The 16,432-nt window shown below is 40.8% G+C and overlaps 1 protein-coding gene across 6 annotated transcripts in view; it reads right to left on the bottom strand.

Moving 5' to 3' along the window:
- The window catches only part of CDH18 (cadherin 18), a 605,089-nt gene that overhangs the window by 35,468 nt on the left and 553,189 nt on the right, over positions 1-16,432 (bottom strand). For all 6 annotated transcript variants that reach the window (XM_083747250.1, XM_083747246.1, XM_083747247.1 and 3 more), the window contains 2 exons: positions 13,043-13,230; positions 9,127-9,380 (listed from right to left, as the gene is read on the bottom strand). In XM_083747250.1, the coding sequence (XP_083603376.1) occupies positions 9,127-9,380; positions 13,043-13,230 (442 nt within the window). The remainder of the gene's footprint in view (positions 1-9,126; positions 9,381-13,042; positions 13,231-16,432) is intronic.

Below are 16,432 nucleotides of genomic sequence, written 5' to 3'. Positions count from 1 at the left end.
ATAGCTCCACAACAGGTTATGTTTATGGGCATGGCTTTAAGAAAAGTGGGGTAGAATGTTGCAAATTGAAGGAAGCACACAATATATTAATCGACCATGGTGAGATAGAAGAAGGAAGGAAGGAAGAAGGAGTTTGGATTTTATATCCCACTTTATCACTACCCTTAGGAGTCTCAAAGCGGCAAACAATCTCCTTTTCCCTTCCTCCATCATAACAAACACTCTGTGAGGTGAGTGAGGCTGAGAGACTTCAGAGAAGTGTGACTAGCCCAAGTCACCCAGCAGCTGCATGTGGAGGAGCAGGGAATCAAACCTGGTTCACCAGATTACAAGTCCACCACTCTTAACCACTACACCACACTGGTTACAATGTGTTACACCACACAATGTGTTACACCACACTGGTTACAAGCAAACTTTGGTGAACTAAGTGTTAAAGTCCATCAGTGCTACCTGCTAAAACAAAGGTGGATAGGAAATGGGCTCTTCTACAGTGCCTGCAGGAGCAAGTATCTCAAGCACCACAATATATCACTTCATACTATGTAATACTGCACAACAATTAGACAAAGTGGAAAGCCAGAGGCAGCAATAAGGCTCTATGCCATGCTCCACTAACTCCTCATAAAATGAACACTTCAAAGTGCACAGAAAACACTTTTTAAAAATTGTGCAAGGTTGCTTTAATCTGGGACATGCACTCCACATTGCCTGGAAATAAAGCAGGTGCATTAAAAAGGGAAAAGGAAAAGGAAGAGAAGAGTGAAGCTTGTTGAAATATTCTCTCTGTTTACTAGCATTTAGCTGCTAAGCAAACCATGTAGTATAATTCCTAATGCAGTCTGCAAAATGCCAAGATCACCTGAGGCTCTCTATCACTCATCAGTCACAGCAATGGTTAATGAACAGCATTACAATGGAGAGGATCAATGTCATTGGATACAAAATACTCAAGTTTAATTTCCAGTCATCTCCCATTACAAGGTATGCTTTCTCAATACCCCCTCCAAATATAGAGAATATCTTCTAGAAACTGTTGTAGCACCAAGTGAAGATATTCGATGTATTTATTTATTCAATTTATATCCTATATGTGTTGTACCTTTTACAGTCATGTGAAGGTGTAACTCCCAAATTTTCTGCGTTCGAAGAGCATTCAAAATATATTTGTGTTGCTGACTTGTTGAAATCCTGGCTGCTAGCATTGCTGGACCCTGAGGCAGAACAGCAATTCCCCATAGCGCCCCCCCCCCCCAAGCCAAGGTGCATTGTGCCTAAGGCTGAAAATTTCAAAGCTACCTCTCTCTGAGGATAAAGAAATAAATGAAAATATATTAAATAACTAAAAATAATCTGTCCTTTTATTACATCAACAACCAGCTGTCTGACTGAGGCAGTAGCATTTCCAATAGTGGGGCTGGCCCTCTCTGTTAAGAACTTGTGAAAAACAGCTGAAAATTTCTTCAAATGCCTGATCTAAACAACAAAGGGAATTCCATATGAATATATTAAACTCTTGCAGGGGTGGGGGGTGGGCAAATGATCCATTCGTTTGCATTTACTTCTAGTAATTGTTATTCTGACTATACCAAGTGGCCTTTAAAGTCTGACATAAAACCAGATCAAAGCCCCTCTGAAGACTTCCTGTTCCAGATATAACAAGTGAAGGCAACATTATGACTAGAGGGAACATTCCCTTTAAATAGTTGCTCAAGGTAATGGTTTGTCTGTGAGAGTGTTTTGCTGTCGATGTATATTTAACATCCAACAGAAGCACTTCCATCTATGGGGTAAAGGAATGGCTTCCAACCTTCTCATGGCTGAAGAAACCTTGTGGCCTGTTGTGATAGTCTGTGAAATCCTAACCCCCTCTCTTCACCATTAACCCGACACAAAAAGAAAAGAGAGAGTAAACACTGGTGATAAGCGGTATATTGAAAATTCAAAAGGCAAATTGGTACTAATTCATGATACATCTATTCAGGATGGCTGAACAATTGAAAATTAGAAAGTTTCAAAGATGTTATTCAGTGAGTTTATCCTCAAGAGTTCAGTGAAGAACTCTGGTATAAAGACTGGATGACCTCAAACCAGAGAAAGTTGGTCAGACTGAAATCCCATCAATTTTAATGAAGCATAAATTCAACTACTTTTCTTTGAACTGAGGTCACAACCCATGTTAAATATTGTATCCTAAACAACTCATATGGCTTTCCTCCAAATTTAATAGGTGTCAATTCCTGTTTGCGCATGAAACATTTTTAATTAACTTGTAGAAGATGAAAAGTCTTCCATGTGAATATCCAGATTTTCACAAAGCTTCTTCCAATTCAAAGGAAAATCATGTTATGCTGGTCATCCTACTATGTACTTATTTATTTAGAAAACTCAAATGCCACACTTTGTCAAAAGACCACCGGGTGATTTGCAGCATAGAACACAAACGTCAATATGTAACATATCATAATTCCTTTCCAGGCAAGTAAATTTCCTCAAAATTAAGATTCAGCTCAAGCAAAACCACACAATATACAGAGATGCCACTAGATGTCACCTGTAGCAAATTGGGAGAGTTCCACTCAGATAAATCATCTGTAAGAATTTCAAGGAGGGGAAGGTAAAATAATGTTTCAGTAACATAAAGATCAACATGTATCAGCAGCATTTAGTGGTCCGAGGATCGGCACACTTCGCTGCAAATCTGAACTATTCTATCAAACCAGAACACTATCAAAGAGAGGGAACATGATACATGTTTAATGTTATAGTGCAAGCTTTTCAAACCTGGTGCTCTCCAAAACTTTCAGACAACTTTCAACAACTCCAGCCATAATGGTCAAGGGTCAGGGATTACAAAGGCCATAGTCCAAAGCATATGGAAGGCACCTAGTTGAGGAAGGCGGTTCCAGTGGCTAGATATCCCTACAGGATTGGGCTGTGGAGTTTTGAAGGTATGAAGATTATGAGAGTCTTAATCTCTGGGTTTTGGGTTGAAGCTCCACACTGGGCAAAAGATTCGCGCATTTCAGGGAGTTGGACTCCGTGACCCCCCTGGTCCCTTCCAACTCTACAATTCTGTTATTTCTAATTTCTATGGTTTTTAAGGTGTAGCCTTAAAAATGAGCAATTGACCCTGAGGATTGTTACAGCGCTGTCTTAACAACAACAACAACAACAAATTATTATTATTATTATTATTATTATTATTATTATTATTATTATTATTATTACCCTGCCCATCTGGCTGAGTTTCCCCAGCCACTCTGGGCGGCTCCCAATCGAGTGTTACAAACAATACAGTATTAAACATTGAAAACCTCCCTAAACAGGGCTGCCTTCAGATGTCTTTTTAAAATAGGATAGCTGCTTATTTCCTTGACATCTGATGGGAGGGTGTTCCACAGGGAGGGTGCCACTACCAAGAAGAGCCTCTGCCTGGTTCCCTGTAACTTCACTTCTCGCAATGAGGGAACCGCCAGAAGGCCCTCAGCACTGGATCTCAGTGTCTGGGCTGAACGATGGGGGTATACAGGACAGAGACCGTTTAGGGCTTTAAAGGTTAGCACCAACACTTTGAATTGTGCTCATAAATGTACTGGGAGCCAATGCAGATACCTCAGGAGTGGTGTTATGTGGTCCAGGTGGCCACTCCCGGTCACCAGTCTAGCTGCCGCATTCTGGATTAATTGCAGTTTCTGGGTCACCTTCAAAGGTAGCCCCACGTAAACCCATTCCAAGGTAAACCCATTCCAAACCCAATCCAAAGGGAAACAATCAAACAGCATTCCATGGGGCAATAAAATTAAGGATACAAAATGTATTGCTGAGTATCTGCTCCAGAAATGTCCTAATAAAACAACCAGGGCACACAAAGTGGATTATGAGAAATGTTCATTAATTGTTTGTTGGATTAGTGTCATCCTTCAATAGCTCTCTCGTCAGAAGCCAAGTGGCTTGCAGCCAGCACTGTAATCAGATACAGAGCACAGCTTGATACTGATATGACACAGAGCTCATGGAATTTGCATCTCATAGCTAATGAGAGCCATTAGGATGGATAAAACATATCAAATGAGGCACCAGAGTCATCTTTTTCATAAACTTTCAGCCTTGAACATACAAAGTAGCCTCCCACTGTTTGACTCTCAGTCCACCTAGCTCAGTGGAGTCTACTTATAAGTGACAACAGCATTTCAAGTCCTAGCTATCCAAAGTCTTCTTCCCACCTTTGCTGTGCAAGATCCTTGTAAGTGGAGGTGTCAGAGATTGCAACTAGAACTGTAAAATTACACATCATGTGTTATGCCCTCTCCCAATATAACACAGCTTTAAATCAGCTTCCCACAACGAAATGCCCTCCAGATATTTTGAACCATAACACCCAACATCCAAAATATCTGGAGGCCACCAAGGTTGGTAAGAAGCCTGAACAATGTTCTGTCTAGTCCAAAGCACTCCATCTCCACTCTCATCACTGGCTCAACTCTCTAAGGGCCAAAGTTCTTTCCCAGATAACCTTGACAGTCCATAATATGAGTTGAACCTCATATTTTCAACACACAGGACATTTTTGATTGCCCTTTGCATGGGTAAAAATACATATAGAAATAGTTCCACAACAAGATAAACAGAGACAAGTGCTACAACATAGTATCACTTCTAATATAGAAATATAAGAACTTGGGGCTTTGTGCCAAAACTATATATGACTGTAAAAAGACTCTGGCCAAGAACTGCCAAAGTTTTACCATAGAGGAAAAAATATTTCAAAAAAATTACTAAGTGCAAACCAACAGAGTCAGAAGAAAGAGCCGGAAGGCATGCTGATGTACTCATATGTGAATTTTGTCAGGTGAAAAGCAGCCGGTATAATAAAACCAGCATGCAGAATGAGAAACTAAAGAAAATTTCCTAGCACTAGTGGTAGATTTTAAAAATAACTCTTTTTAAAATCCCCTTTATCTTAACAAGCACTAGCGTATCTAATGACATGGAAGCTGACATTGTATGCTCTGTTGAACTCATAACTAAAATTTGATGAATTATAATACTGAAATCCAAGAAAGCAAGTATAAAAGGAGGAAAAAGAAAGGAGAGGAAAGCTGAACAAAAGACAATTAGAGTGGAATAGCTAACATACCTTCAGATAAGTTAATTGCATTTTAACTTATCATCTCTTTGTCTATATCAAAGTGAAAAGTCCAGCAGTCCAAGGGCACCTAACTCTGTAAACTTTACAAAATTGAGGTCACCATTTCCATTTACTCATTAAGGAGCCCTTCATTTTCCTCACAAGTGATTGGTCAATGAACTCTGGGTTGTATCCAACTAAATTTTACTCAGAAATGATACAGTGAAATTAATTGACCTAAGTTAGTCTCTTTCACTAATTTGAATAGGTGTACCCCGAGCATGGCTAACATTAGATACAACAGGTTGTATGTGTGAGAGAGTGTGAGTGTGTGTCTTCTTTGGGGGAAAATCATAGCATATAATTACTAACAAAAATCAGAATTATTTTTTTGTATATATTAGGAAAGTTAAGAGATCCAGTTTCCTTGTAAGGCAAGCAAACTCCAGAATCAAGTATTTTACTCAACAGGAGGACCCAGCACACGGCATGAAAAATGGCTATAATAACTGGGGGTAAAAATATTAGTTTGCCAATACTATGTTGCAATTAGCTGATATGAGCAATTTCCCTACAGAAAAATGATATGGAAATTTGGTGGTGTTTTCTGAAGCAAACATATTACAATTCCAAAGAAAGGCAAAAATACTTCCAAAAACACCAGTAAAATTGTTCTTTGCATCCTTAAGGCTGTCACTAAAAATAATAATCTGAAAATGACATTTGATGCAAATTTGGATGTTTCTTCTCATGCAGAACATCTTATTTTAAAATAAGCTAAAAGTGTTTCAGTTACTAGCGACAGATTCATCCCCCTCAGGTAAAATCAAAGGTAAGCTCATCTAATATGAGCAATCTCACTTGTCCCAGGTAAAAATTGCTTGGTTTTCTCCTCCTCCCGCAATGTGCAAAATTGGAGCAGTGCAAACATACTTGCAGGGATGGCAGATTGGCTTCATGGGCACAGGTGCATTGTCCCAGCCTCCCAACCTCATGTCCCATCCTGGCTTGCAGCAGGGAACAAGCTCATGAAAAAATCCTAGATGCAAGGAACTGCTGGCCATGTAGCTCCCATAGTATCCACTCAAACCCACTGAACACTCAGGTGCCCTTGAAAACCGTGGATCCTTTGGTTCCTTGATGACCTGTGGATGCCCAGAAGCTCAGCTAACATTCAAAACTAGAAAATACCTCTCAGGAGCTGATTCAGAATGCAGCCAAGCCTTAAGACCTGGAGATTTGTGTTCCAGACCAAATAATAATGAATTCTGGCAACATCAGTGTCAAGAATACTAGTCACACTTCTTGGGAGGGTTTTATACATTCCAAGTGTAAGAAGAGAATGACAGGAACTATTGGCTATGTTGTAATTTGACAATAGATAAAAGCAGGGTATTGTTAAACAGCAAATATTTCTGACTTTTGGTGCGTGAAAATGTGCCTTGGAATCTTAAAAATGGGATCCTGTAAAATTTCATGTTAATCCTTCAGCTATGTTGATAAAACCATACATAGAAGATATGCTTTAATTAATATCTATCTATCTACACACACAAACGCCATTAAAAGTTAGAAATGTATCTAACAGTACTTTCCCACACTGTTAAAGAAAACCAGAAAATAATTTCCAACCTTTTCATAATAAAAGGATTAGGTTACTGCAGCATATATCCATTACAGATTTGCATACCTTTTGCTAAAGGGTTTACTGTAATCTTAGCTTGGTTTGTTTACCCTCCGAATTCGCTTATTTGGAGCGTTTGTTTACCCTCAACATTCAATTGTTTTGAGACAGCTACACAATCTTTATTTTTTTTTAAAGAAAATCCCTCCCACTTCCCATAGGATCCAGAACAAACAAGCAAAGCTACTAGCACACTAAAGACATAATGCTAGGTTTAATCTTTCACCTAAGCCAGAAGAAGCAATGCAATTTTCATTTTAGGGAAAGAAAGTTGATTCAGATTTGGAGACTTAAAACCCTAATCTTAAAACATTTGCATCATTATGCGACTCCATCATAACATCCCCGCAACACTGGCATGATTTCATGGTTTGGGGCTTCAAGCTGATGCCTTGTCTTAAACTCTGTTATTATAAGTTGTGCAGAATGAATCTTTGAATATTGCATATTTGTCTGATTGCTTACAAAAGTCCAAGCTGTTGCACACAACCAACCCACCTCTTTTAACCATTAAGCACATGCTCTCCCATTGAAAAAGGGATTGATGGTGGGGGAAAGTTTAGATTTTGTGGGAAGGCGGAGGCTGCTCTTCTGCAGAACACTTGGGTCACCAGAGACAAGGAATAGTTTCAACTCCCACATCACTAATGCCTCTGGATTCACAAGTTTATGTTCTGTCTCCTCCATATCAGTAAGCAGTGCCATTAACTCATATGGGAGAAAAGAAAAAAATTACAGCTAAGACTCCATTACAGTGAAAGCAAACCCTCATATCTATCCCTGGCATTGGGCACATTAAACACAATGTGCCAGTGCTTTGAACATCTTTCTATACATGTGGGATCTTACAATATATATGACCTCTCTCCATTCAGCATAATGGCAGGCATTCGGCTTCTCGAGAGCTTTCTTTGTATGCTCCTAATGCCAATAATATTGGATGCGGGTGGCACTGTGGGTTAAACCACAGAGCCTAGGACTTGCCAATCAGAAGTTCGGCAGTTTGAATCCCCGTGACGGGGTGAGCTCCTGTTGCTCGGTCTCTGTTCCTGCCTTCCTAGCAGTTCGAAAGCACCTCAAAGTGCAAGTAGATAAATAGGTACCGCTCCGGGGGGAAGGTAAACGGTGTTTCCATGCGCTGCTCTGGTTCACCAGAAGCGGCTTAGTCATGCTGGCCACATGACCCGGAAGCTGTACGGCGGCTCCCTCGGCCAATAAAGCGAGATGAGTGCCGCAATCCCAAAGTCGGTCATGACTGGACCTAATGGTTGGGGGTCCCTTTACCTTTACCTTTTAATGCCAATAAACCAATCATAAAATGTTTTGCCTAATACTTATAAGTGAACAACTTTACAAATTTTGTGTCACCGCAGTACTCAAAAGAAAATCTATTACCATTTAAAAATAAGTATAAAGCGATGCATTATTTGTTGTTGTTGTTTAGTCGTTTAGTCGTGTCCGACTCTTCGTGACCCCATGGACCAGAGAACGCCAGGCACCTCTGTCCTCCACTGCCTCCCGCAGTTTGGTCAAACTCATGCTGGTAACCTCGAAAACACTATCCAACCATCTTGTCCTCTGCCGTCCCTTTCTCCTTGTGCCCTCCATCTTTCCCAACATTAGGGTCTTCTCCAGGGAGTCTTCTCTTCTCATGAGGTGGCCAAAGTACTGGAGCCTCAGCTTCACAATCTGTCCTTCCAGTGAGCACTCAGGGTTGATTTCCTTCAGTATGGAGAGGTTTGATCTTCTTGCAGTCCATGGGACTTTCAAGAGTCTCCTCCAGCACCATAATTCAAAAGCATCAATTCTTCGGCGATCAGCCTTCTTTATGGTCCAGCTCTCACTTCCATACATCACTACTGGGAGAACCATAGCTTTAACTATACGAACCTTTGTTGGCAAGGTGATGTCTCTACTTCTCAAGATGCTGTCTAGGCCTGTCATTGCCCTTCTCCCAAGAAGCAGGTGTCTTTTAATTTCGTGACTGCTGTCACCATCTGCAGTGATCATGGAGCCCAAGAAAGTAAAATCTCTCACTGCCTCCATTTCTTCCCCTTCTATTTGCCAGGAGGTGATGGGACCAGTGGCCATGATCTTAGTTTTTTTGATGTTGAGCTTCAGACCATTTGACCTACCATGCTTCAATAATAAAAATATGTAAGCTCCAACACTTCTCATTTTTAATAAGGGATCAAGGAAGTTTTCCATAGTATAGCTTTATGAAGACTACAAATTTCCCACCTCACGGTTTCCTCACCTCCACCCCATACTATTTGTAGTTAACTGAAGATCTATGAATATACTAGCATACCTTACTACATTGTTCGCGCTGTCTGGGTCTTGCGCTGTAACTGTGCCCACCGCAGTCCCAATCTCGGCGTTTTCGTAAACATCCATGACATAGGAAGGCAAAGTGAACAATGGAGGCTCATCCACGTCCCCAACAATGATCTTCAACATAGTTACATCTTTAAAAGGTCCTAAGTGTGAGAAGCGGAAATCGAGGTGGGTATTTGCTCCTTCTATATTAAGAGTATAGGATTTCTTTTTTTCATAGTTCAGTGGCTGTGGGAAGAAAAGAAATTTCACATTACCACTGTGAGTTTGGGTTTGAGTTATTTCACAAAACACATTATTTCGCTGCCTTATTTCCACCATCAGAGAGGGGTTTTCCAGCCTCAGAATTGCTTGTGTAATATAGTTTGAACAGACTTGATCACAGCATCCTTTACTGCACTTTAGCTGTAGCACCTTTGTACTGTATTATAGTGGCAGCCTTTGGTAATGCTGAGTTTAACCCCTCCACTTCCTGTAGCTTGAAACTATGTACTAAGTGCATAATGGCATCTGACTCCTGGAAAGAAATGAGCACTCTTGAGTTTGCAATGAGTTTGCACCCGACTCGTGAAAAAGACGCGTGCACTGCCCCCCATATTTTATTTGAATTGGCACCCCTTGCTACAGTGGCAAGGCACAAACTCTTAAAGTGAAACAGTTTGACAGCAATATCTATTGGACTAATGCAGAATATATCTGAAATTAAACCGGGCAGATGTAATTAATGGATGCTTAGGCCTGTAAGGATGCTGGGTGGCCCAATTACAATGATTCTGTACAACAATCATGACAATGTGGTTGGGATACCACTAATCATTACGTATTACCTAGTGTGTTAGATTTATATCCTGCCTGATCCCCAAGGCACCAAGAGACTTATGTACCGTGAAAGGAAACTTGCCTAATTGACAGTGCACAGTCCTGTGAAAGAATGGTCTGTGAAGCTTGCAAACCTTACACTTAATCCTATGGTCCTCGATTATCATCATACCCATAAAAACTCAGATGGGAGTAGGTTGGCTCAGCATCCTCCTATGAAGCAAAAACTGGTAAGGGGTGCTAGGATCCAGTTCCTACAGGATTCTGCACGGGCAAAGTTCAGAAAGATACCTTTGTAGCAAAGGAGTGGCCTCTTTCTGCATCTACGGGGTGGAACAGGTGCAGAACCCTTGTGCTCCACCTTCATTCCTGACATCTAGAGCATGCTTGCCTGCTGGTTGCTGCTGAGGAATTCCCCTTGGCCAGTGGTATTGAGGTTCAGTCTTCCCGCCAAAGAGGGAAAATGTGAATAGGCCAACCAGAGGTCCCGCTTGGAGGGTGATGCTTCGCTGGCTGCCCAGGCATTGGCTGTTGCCCTGCCCAGCCTGGCATTGAGGCTTAAAAGGCTGGCTGCGTGTGGCTTCCACAGTGCGGTTGGCTGAAGAGCAAAACCTTCCTACCCACTTCTTTTTATCATTCTGTTTCTATTTCAGGCCAATTCTTACCATGCTTCTAAAATCTATATTCATTTTCAGGTTCTGCTTAGTGTCGTTTTCCCTTTAGCTAAGTTTTATTGGTTTGACCAAAGGGGTTTTTTTGTACCTCCTGACCTTGCAATGGTTGCTAATGGTTGCCATATTTTAAGCCAGGAAGGAATTTACCTGTAAACAAATGTTTTGCCTTTCCCATAGCAAAATGTCACAAATGTTTAAGGCATTGGGTGGAATCCTGGTCTTCAAGCATGGGATGAAGTGGTATATCACCCAATATTGTATCAGTTGTGTATTGAGGGTACCCTGTTAGAGGGGACCCCATGGAAGTCCCTGTCCAAAAACCAAGCATAGGGCAGATGGACCCATACTAGGTGGTGAACTGCATTGTAAAATTCAGAGAAGTATAGATTTTGAAGGATGGTTGTTTTTGTTTTGTTAATGTACTGTTTTGAAAAGTGCAGGTGAGTTAGGTTCACTTTTAAATGCAAAAGGGGATTAAATTTCTCCCCATTCCTAGTTCTTGTTTTCAGCAGTGAGCAACACTTGCCATAATTTACTAGAAGGCTACTCGATGAGTAATAGCAATGGTTTCTTGCCACTGATATGCCGGTAAATGGTATACAGGAGGGTGGGGTTGTTTTGCAGTGGGGTGAGAGAAGGTTATTCTAAATATTTTTTTCCCCCAAAGAGGCAATTCTGAAGCACTTTTCTGAAGTGCTTATTTTCAGCAGCCCAAGTATAATATTAGCCCAGCACTGCCACATGCCCTTTTGTACTGAAGACTACAATCCTATATATGCTCACCTGAGAGTAAGTACCATTGAACTCAACAGGGCATCCTTTGGAGAGCACACACACATGCACAGGATTGAGCTGCCAGTCATTTGCCTGACCTGATATTTCGTGTGGCAATACAAAAACGGTCTTTTGGTGTTTGTGCCACGAGGACAAAATGTGGGGTAGGGAAATGGACATTTCCCACTTCTGATAATGTAAGACCAAAGGCAGCATTCACCCTTTGAAGAATGGTCTGCATTTAGCACAGCACCAGTACTTTATCACATCCTCCTTACACATCTCAGAAACAGGTCCATTGCATCTTTACAGATCATGGCCCTACAGAGATTCTGAAACCATGGCCACTCTCATATTGTATACCAGAAGGTCCACTTTTGTCCACTGTTGTGTTAAAGACTGCACGGTTATGACAACAAAATAGGTCACACTCAGCACAAGCTGTTAGGAAGTCTTGAGACCTGCTCTGAGACACCTGGAGTTTATTATTTCTGACATAACCCCCTGTACAATACATGCTTCCATGGCATCAACACACCTTTATTAAAGCAGCTTGCTGCTTAGCCAATGATAACATAGGAATGTCTGATTCCTTCCCATTTCAGGTTCATTGCTGTTCAGTCAGAAGTACCGTATTTTTCGCCCTATAGGACGTACCGGCCCATAGGACGCACCTAGGTTTTTTTTGGGGGGGGGAATAAAGAAAAAATATTATTCCCCCCCCAGCCGCGGCTTCAGCGCGCCCCGCGCTCCAGGCAGCAGGCTGCGGATGTCTGCCTGAAGCGCGGGGCGCTCTGCTGCAGCACACCCAATGCTCCAGGCAGCGGGCTGCTATCCACAGCCTAGGGAGCCCTGCGGAAACTCCCGCAGGGCTCCCTAGGCTGCGGAAGCTGTGTGAAGCCCAAAGCTTGGGGCGTGCTGAGCTCAGCGCACCCCAAGCTCCTGGGTGCAGGCAAGCTCTCCGCTAGCCGTGGGAGAGCTGCGCAACTTCGCGCAGCCCTCCCTCGGCTTGCAGAGAGCTGCGCTAAGCCCGAAGCCTGGGGGGGGGCGTTGAGCATTATCAACCAGTGTCCAGAAATGCTTAGGAATCACATCTGACCACAAAGGTCTTTTGCAAAAGCAGAGGAAGTAATCTACCATCTTGTTTATTATTATAAACAGTGAAGAGGTTATCACATAATGGAGAAAGATTTCCGCGTTTTTGAATCCCCTAACTTGTTGCTTGCACTCCATTGATTTTTGTGTGCTTCTTTGTATGCACCTTTCAATATAAAGTACACATTTTTTGGTGAATCTTCTGATAAAATACGCATTTTGTATGAATATTTTGTGCACTGAAACCACAGAAGTTGGAAAGCAAAAAAAACATGTGTGAAGATAAAAGTGCTTTCAAGAAAAAAAGCACTTGGGAGGCAAATCACAGTCCTTTCAAATGTTTGCTTTCTCTATTTAAAAATGTAGGCTCAACCCAGCTCCTCTTTTTACACTTGGAGGCAGCTCTGAGCTTAAACGCATGGAACTATTGCTGTCATTTCCAGTTTGGCCCTAAGGCTATGTGCCATGACAGCCCTAAGAGAATTTCATATCTATCACGTGTGAGCCTTTTCTAAAGGCTTTGCTTACCTTCTTCAAGGAAATAATCCCTTCTCGTGTTTCTCTGTCAGTGGATATGGAAAACACTCCGGAGCCATCCCCATTTATGACTGTGTATTTCATGTCTGCATTTGACCCCATGTCCGCATCATTAGCCTTGATCTTGCCTACCGCAGAACCAACTTGTGCCGACTCAGGAACATACAGCTGATAATGTTCTGGAAAATATATTCAGGCAACATTTCTAGCAATTCTGCTGCAATAACACTTCAAATTCTCAAACATCTCTTCTAAACGGGAAACATGATCGCCGAGTTTAGTGCAAATGCACCAAATATTATTTGACTAAATTGTGGTGCCTAGCTATGAAAGCTTTTCCTCACAGAATGAAAGGCACTGCTCTCTGACAGGAATAACGTATTAAGAATATTAAAAAGAACTCTGCTAGATTAAATCATCAGTGCATAACATTCTGAACGGGAAACTCAACATACAGAGCATGAAGGCAACAGCACACTCCTGTTATTCGTCCTCTGAAACTGATATTCATAGATTCAACAGCTATTGACAATCCACTGATCTATCTAATCCTACTTAAAGTCATCTAAAATATTAGCCATCACCACACCTTGTGGCAGTGAATTCCATTGGTTCTTTATGTACTGTGTGAAAAAGTGCTTTCTTTAGTCTGTTCTGAAATGCTAATCAATTGGGTTTTAAGAAAGTGCTAGGTTAAGTAATTTAAAACACAGCAAACAAAATTTTAAATCAACATAAAGCATCTAAGATCTAATCTTTTGTTTCACTGAATTGCTTGACATTCAGAGCTGTAGCAGCATGTATATCTTTCAGCCGCAAGAGAAAAATATAACACTTTTGTGCTCTCTTCATTCTCTCTTCCCAAATGGCCAAGGAAACAAGGGCTGTAAATTTCCCCGAGTTAAAAGCTAAGCAATTTTAAAAGCCTGAAGTGAATTCTCCTCCTCCCACAATGATGTGTCTTGCAATTGTGGGAAACTTTTACTACTCAAAACTTTATAGCACTCAGCCAAACCAGATTATATCTCAGATGAACATTCATGCACCCCACCAGCTGACCTTAATGTAAAAAGAAATAAAAGCTTATCCACAGCCATGGGGCTGAGAAAGGTGCAATTATGGCTACTATGGCTTTTGCAGTGCAGCTGAGATAACACTTTTCAGTTCACTTATGCTATCTTGAGAAAATGAGGAGGGGGCATAATTACATAACGATTCAAAAAATTAATATCCATAGGAAATATTGCAAAAAGAATAGGAGAGGAATGAACCTTAGGAAAACCTATATATTATTAGCAGCAAAAAGGTTGTGCTCATCTCTCTCTCTCTCTCTCTCACACACACACACACACACACACACATGCAATATATCTCAGAATACTCTCTATACTTCTCTTTGTGGAAAACCACCATAACTGTCCTTTCTCAGAGACTACAGTTCTGTGCATATGTATTTGGTGCAAAACTCCTAGAATACAGTGCAATTTACAATCAGCAATACATAGTGTAAAACCAGGAGTTTCATATATGTTATGTCATTTTAGCACCTCCATTTTTAGTGGATGTTCATAAACAAAATTCAATTAATGGTAATGTAGTCTTTGACAGTCTTGATGACCTTCTTCTCCCACAGATTGGTAAAAGATATAGGATGGGCTATGTTTAGAATACTATATCTACAATATCTATCTGTATATGTGTCCCTCTCTATATGCAAGCAAAATATCAACTGGGTTAAAATAAATGGCAACTCTACATTTCAGCCAAGCTTCTCCGATAAAGGACACACAGATCACAATATGAAACCTACTCCTACTTTATGAATTAGGGACAGTTCAAATATCTCAAGAAAGTATTGGACAGAGTGTGAAATAAGGACAAAGCAACATGAAGAAAAAAAGAAGAAATAATTTACAACTGTTTTTGCAATAATAACATCTTATTTATACCTGGGCAGGCTTACCTAGACATATTTTGGCCTGCTATATTACTCTGCAATAAAGGCTGTATGGGTTAGTCATCTACAGTTTATTCCAGTTCAATACCAGATTTTTTAAAAAACGTTTCTGGTTATGGGGGACTTCTATTTCTGGATGGAATTATTTACATGTAGGGCAAATATGTCTATTTCAGCCTCTATCTGTTTCTCAATTTTCCAATCTAAAGTTCAGTACGTATTTCCACATCCAGGTTTGTTTGTTTTTAATGTCTTCATGAAAATTCACTGGCATTTTACTGCAAAGTTCTCTTAATATACACATTTCTCTATGCTATTTTGCATTTTTTTTGAATACTGATTTTCACCAATATAACAATTTTTCATTAAATATTTTCAGCAATCTGTGCATTGTTCTGCACACTTTACCCTAGTACATGCACTTTTGTAGACATTACTTGGCTGGATAACTGCAGTGCAAAATTCAGAGACATGTGAAATTAAAAGGATGGCTGTGTTTCAATTCATGTATTGGACAGTGTGATTTACATAGGCTCACCTTTAAATGAGAACTGAATCAATTTTCTCCCCCCACCTTATCGGGCTTTCTTCTTGCAGCAACCATGAATTGTCTGTGAATAAATTTCAGCATGCCAGCACTTGCTCACATGTAGCATGCATGTAATACATCCATAGGGCTATAGTGAAGGTTACATGTGGTTTGACCATGAGGACTTCTCCCTGTGTGTGGGTCTTGGCTGCCAACATTCTCTGGCTGGTTGAGGGGAAAACAGTTGTATACATCTCTTCTAGGTTGGTTTTGGAGGTCACAGAAAGGTAAGAGGGGTCATTTTGGAAACCCCTGCCACAAACTTTCTAATGAAAGGAGAGAGACCCTCACTTACTAGTCCCCAGACTAGCTGTTCATGGGTGCCCTGGTTTGCTAGTGGAGCCTAGAATGATATATGCTGCAAACGTCTCTACATTTCCACGGTGTAGACTGCGTCTGAAGACAATTTGTCTCCTTAACAGTGTTCCTCCCCTTCTCAATTTCACAGACCGCCTGTCTTCTCATTTGCGATCACATAACATTCATTCAGCAACTGCTCACATAAAAAAATAATTATGGAGGCTCCAGTTACGACTCCACAGTTAAGTTTGTGGTGAGCTGTGCACTTAAAGTAGGAAATAGACTTCATTGCCATGCATAAAGAATACAGCAGATCTTCATAAAAACTACACCACTTATTCTTTCAAGCTTCAATTCAGCAAAGCGTTTAACCGAATGGCTATCACTTAAGACCATGCTTATTAAAAGAAGACACATGCTTGAAAATTACACTTCCTTGAAGAAAACCACTAAAACAGGCTTTTCAATACTGGTTGTGGTTTCTTAGAATTTACAAGTAGCCCCCCTTAAGTAAATTTGTCAAGACAATTTAAAA

The sequence above is a fragment of the Podarcis gaigeae genome (genome assembly GCF_964106915.1).
Source record: "Podarcis gaigeae genome assembly, chromosome: 7".
NCBI lineage: Eukaryota > Metazoa > Chordata > Lepidosauria > Squamata > Lacertidae > Podarcis > Podarcis gaigeae.
This window is presented reverse-complemented; position numbering and strand designations above follow the sequence as displayed.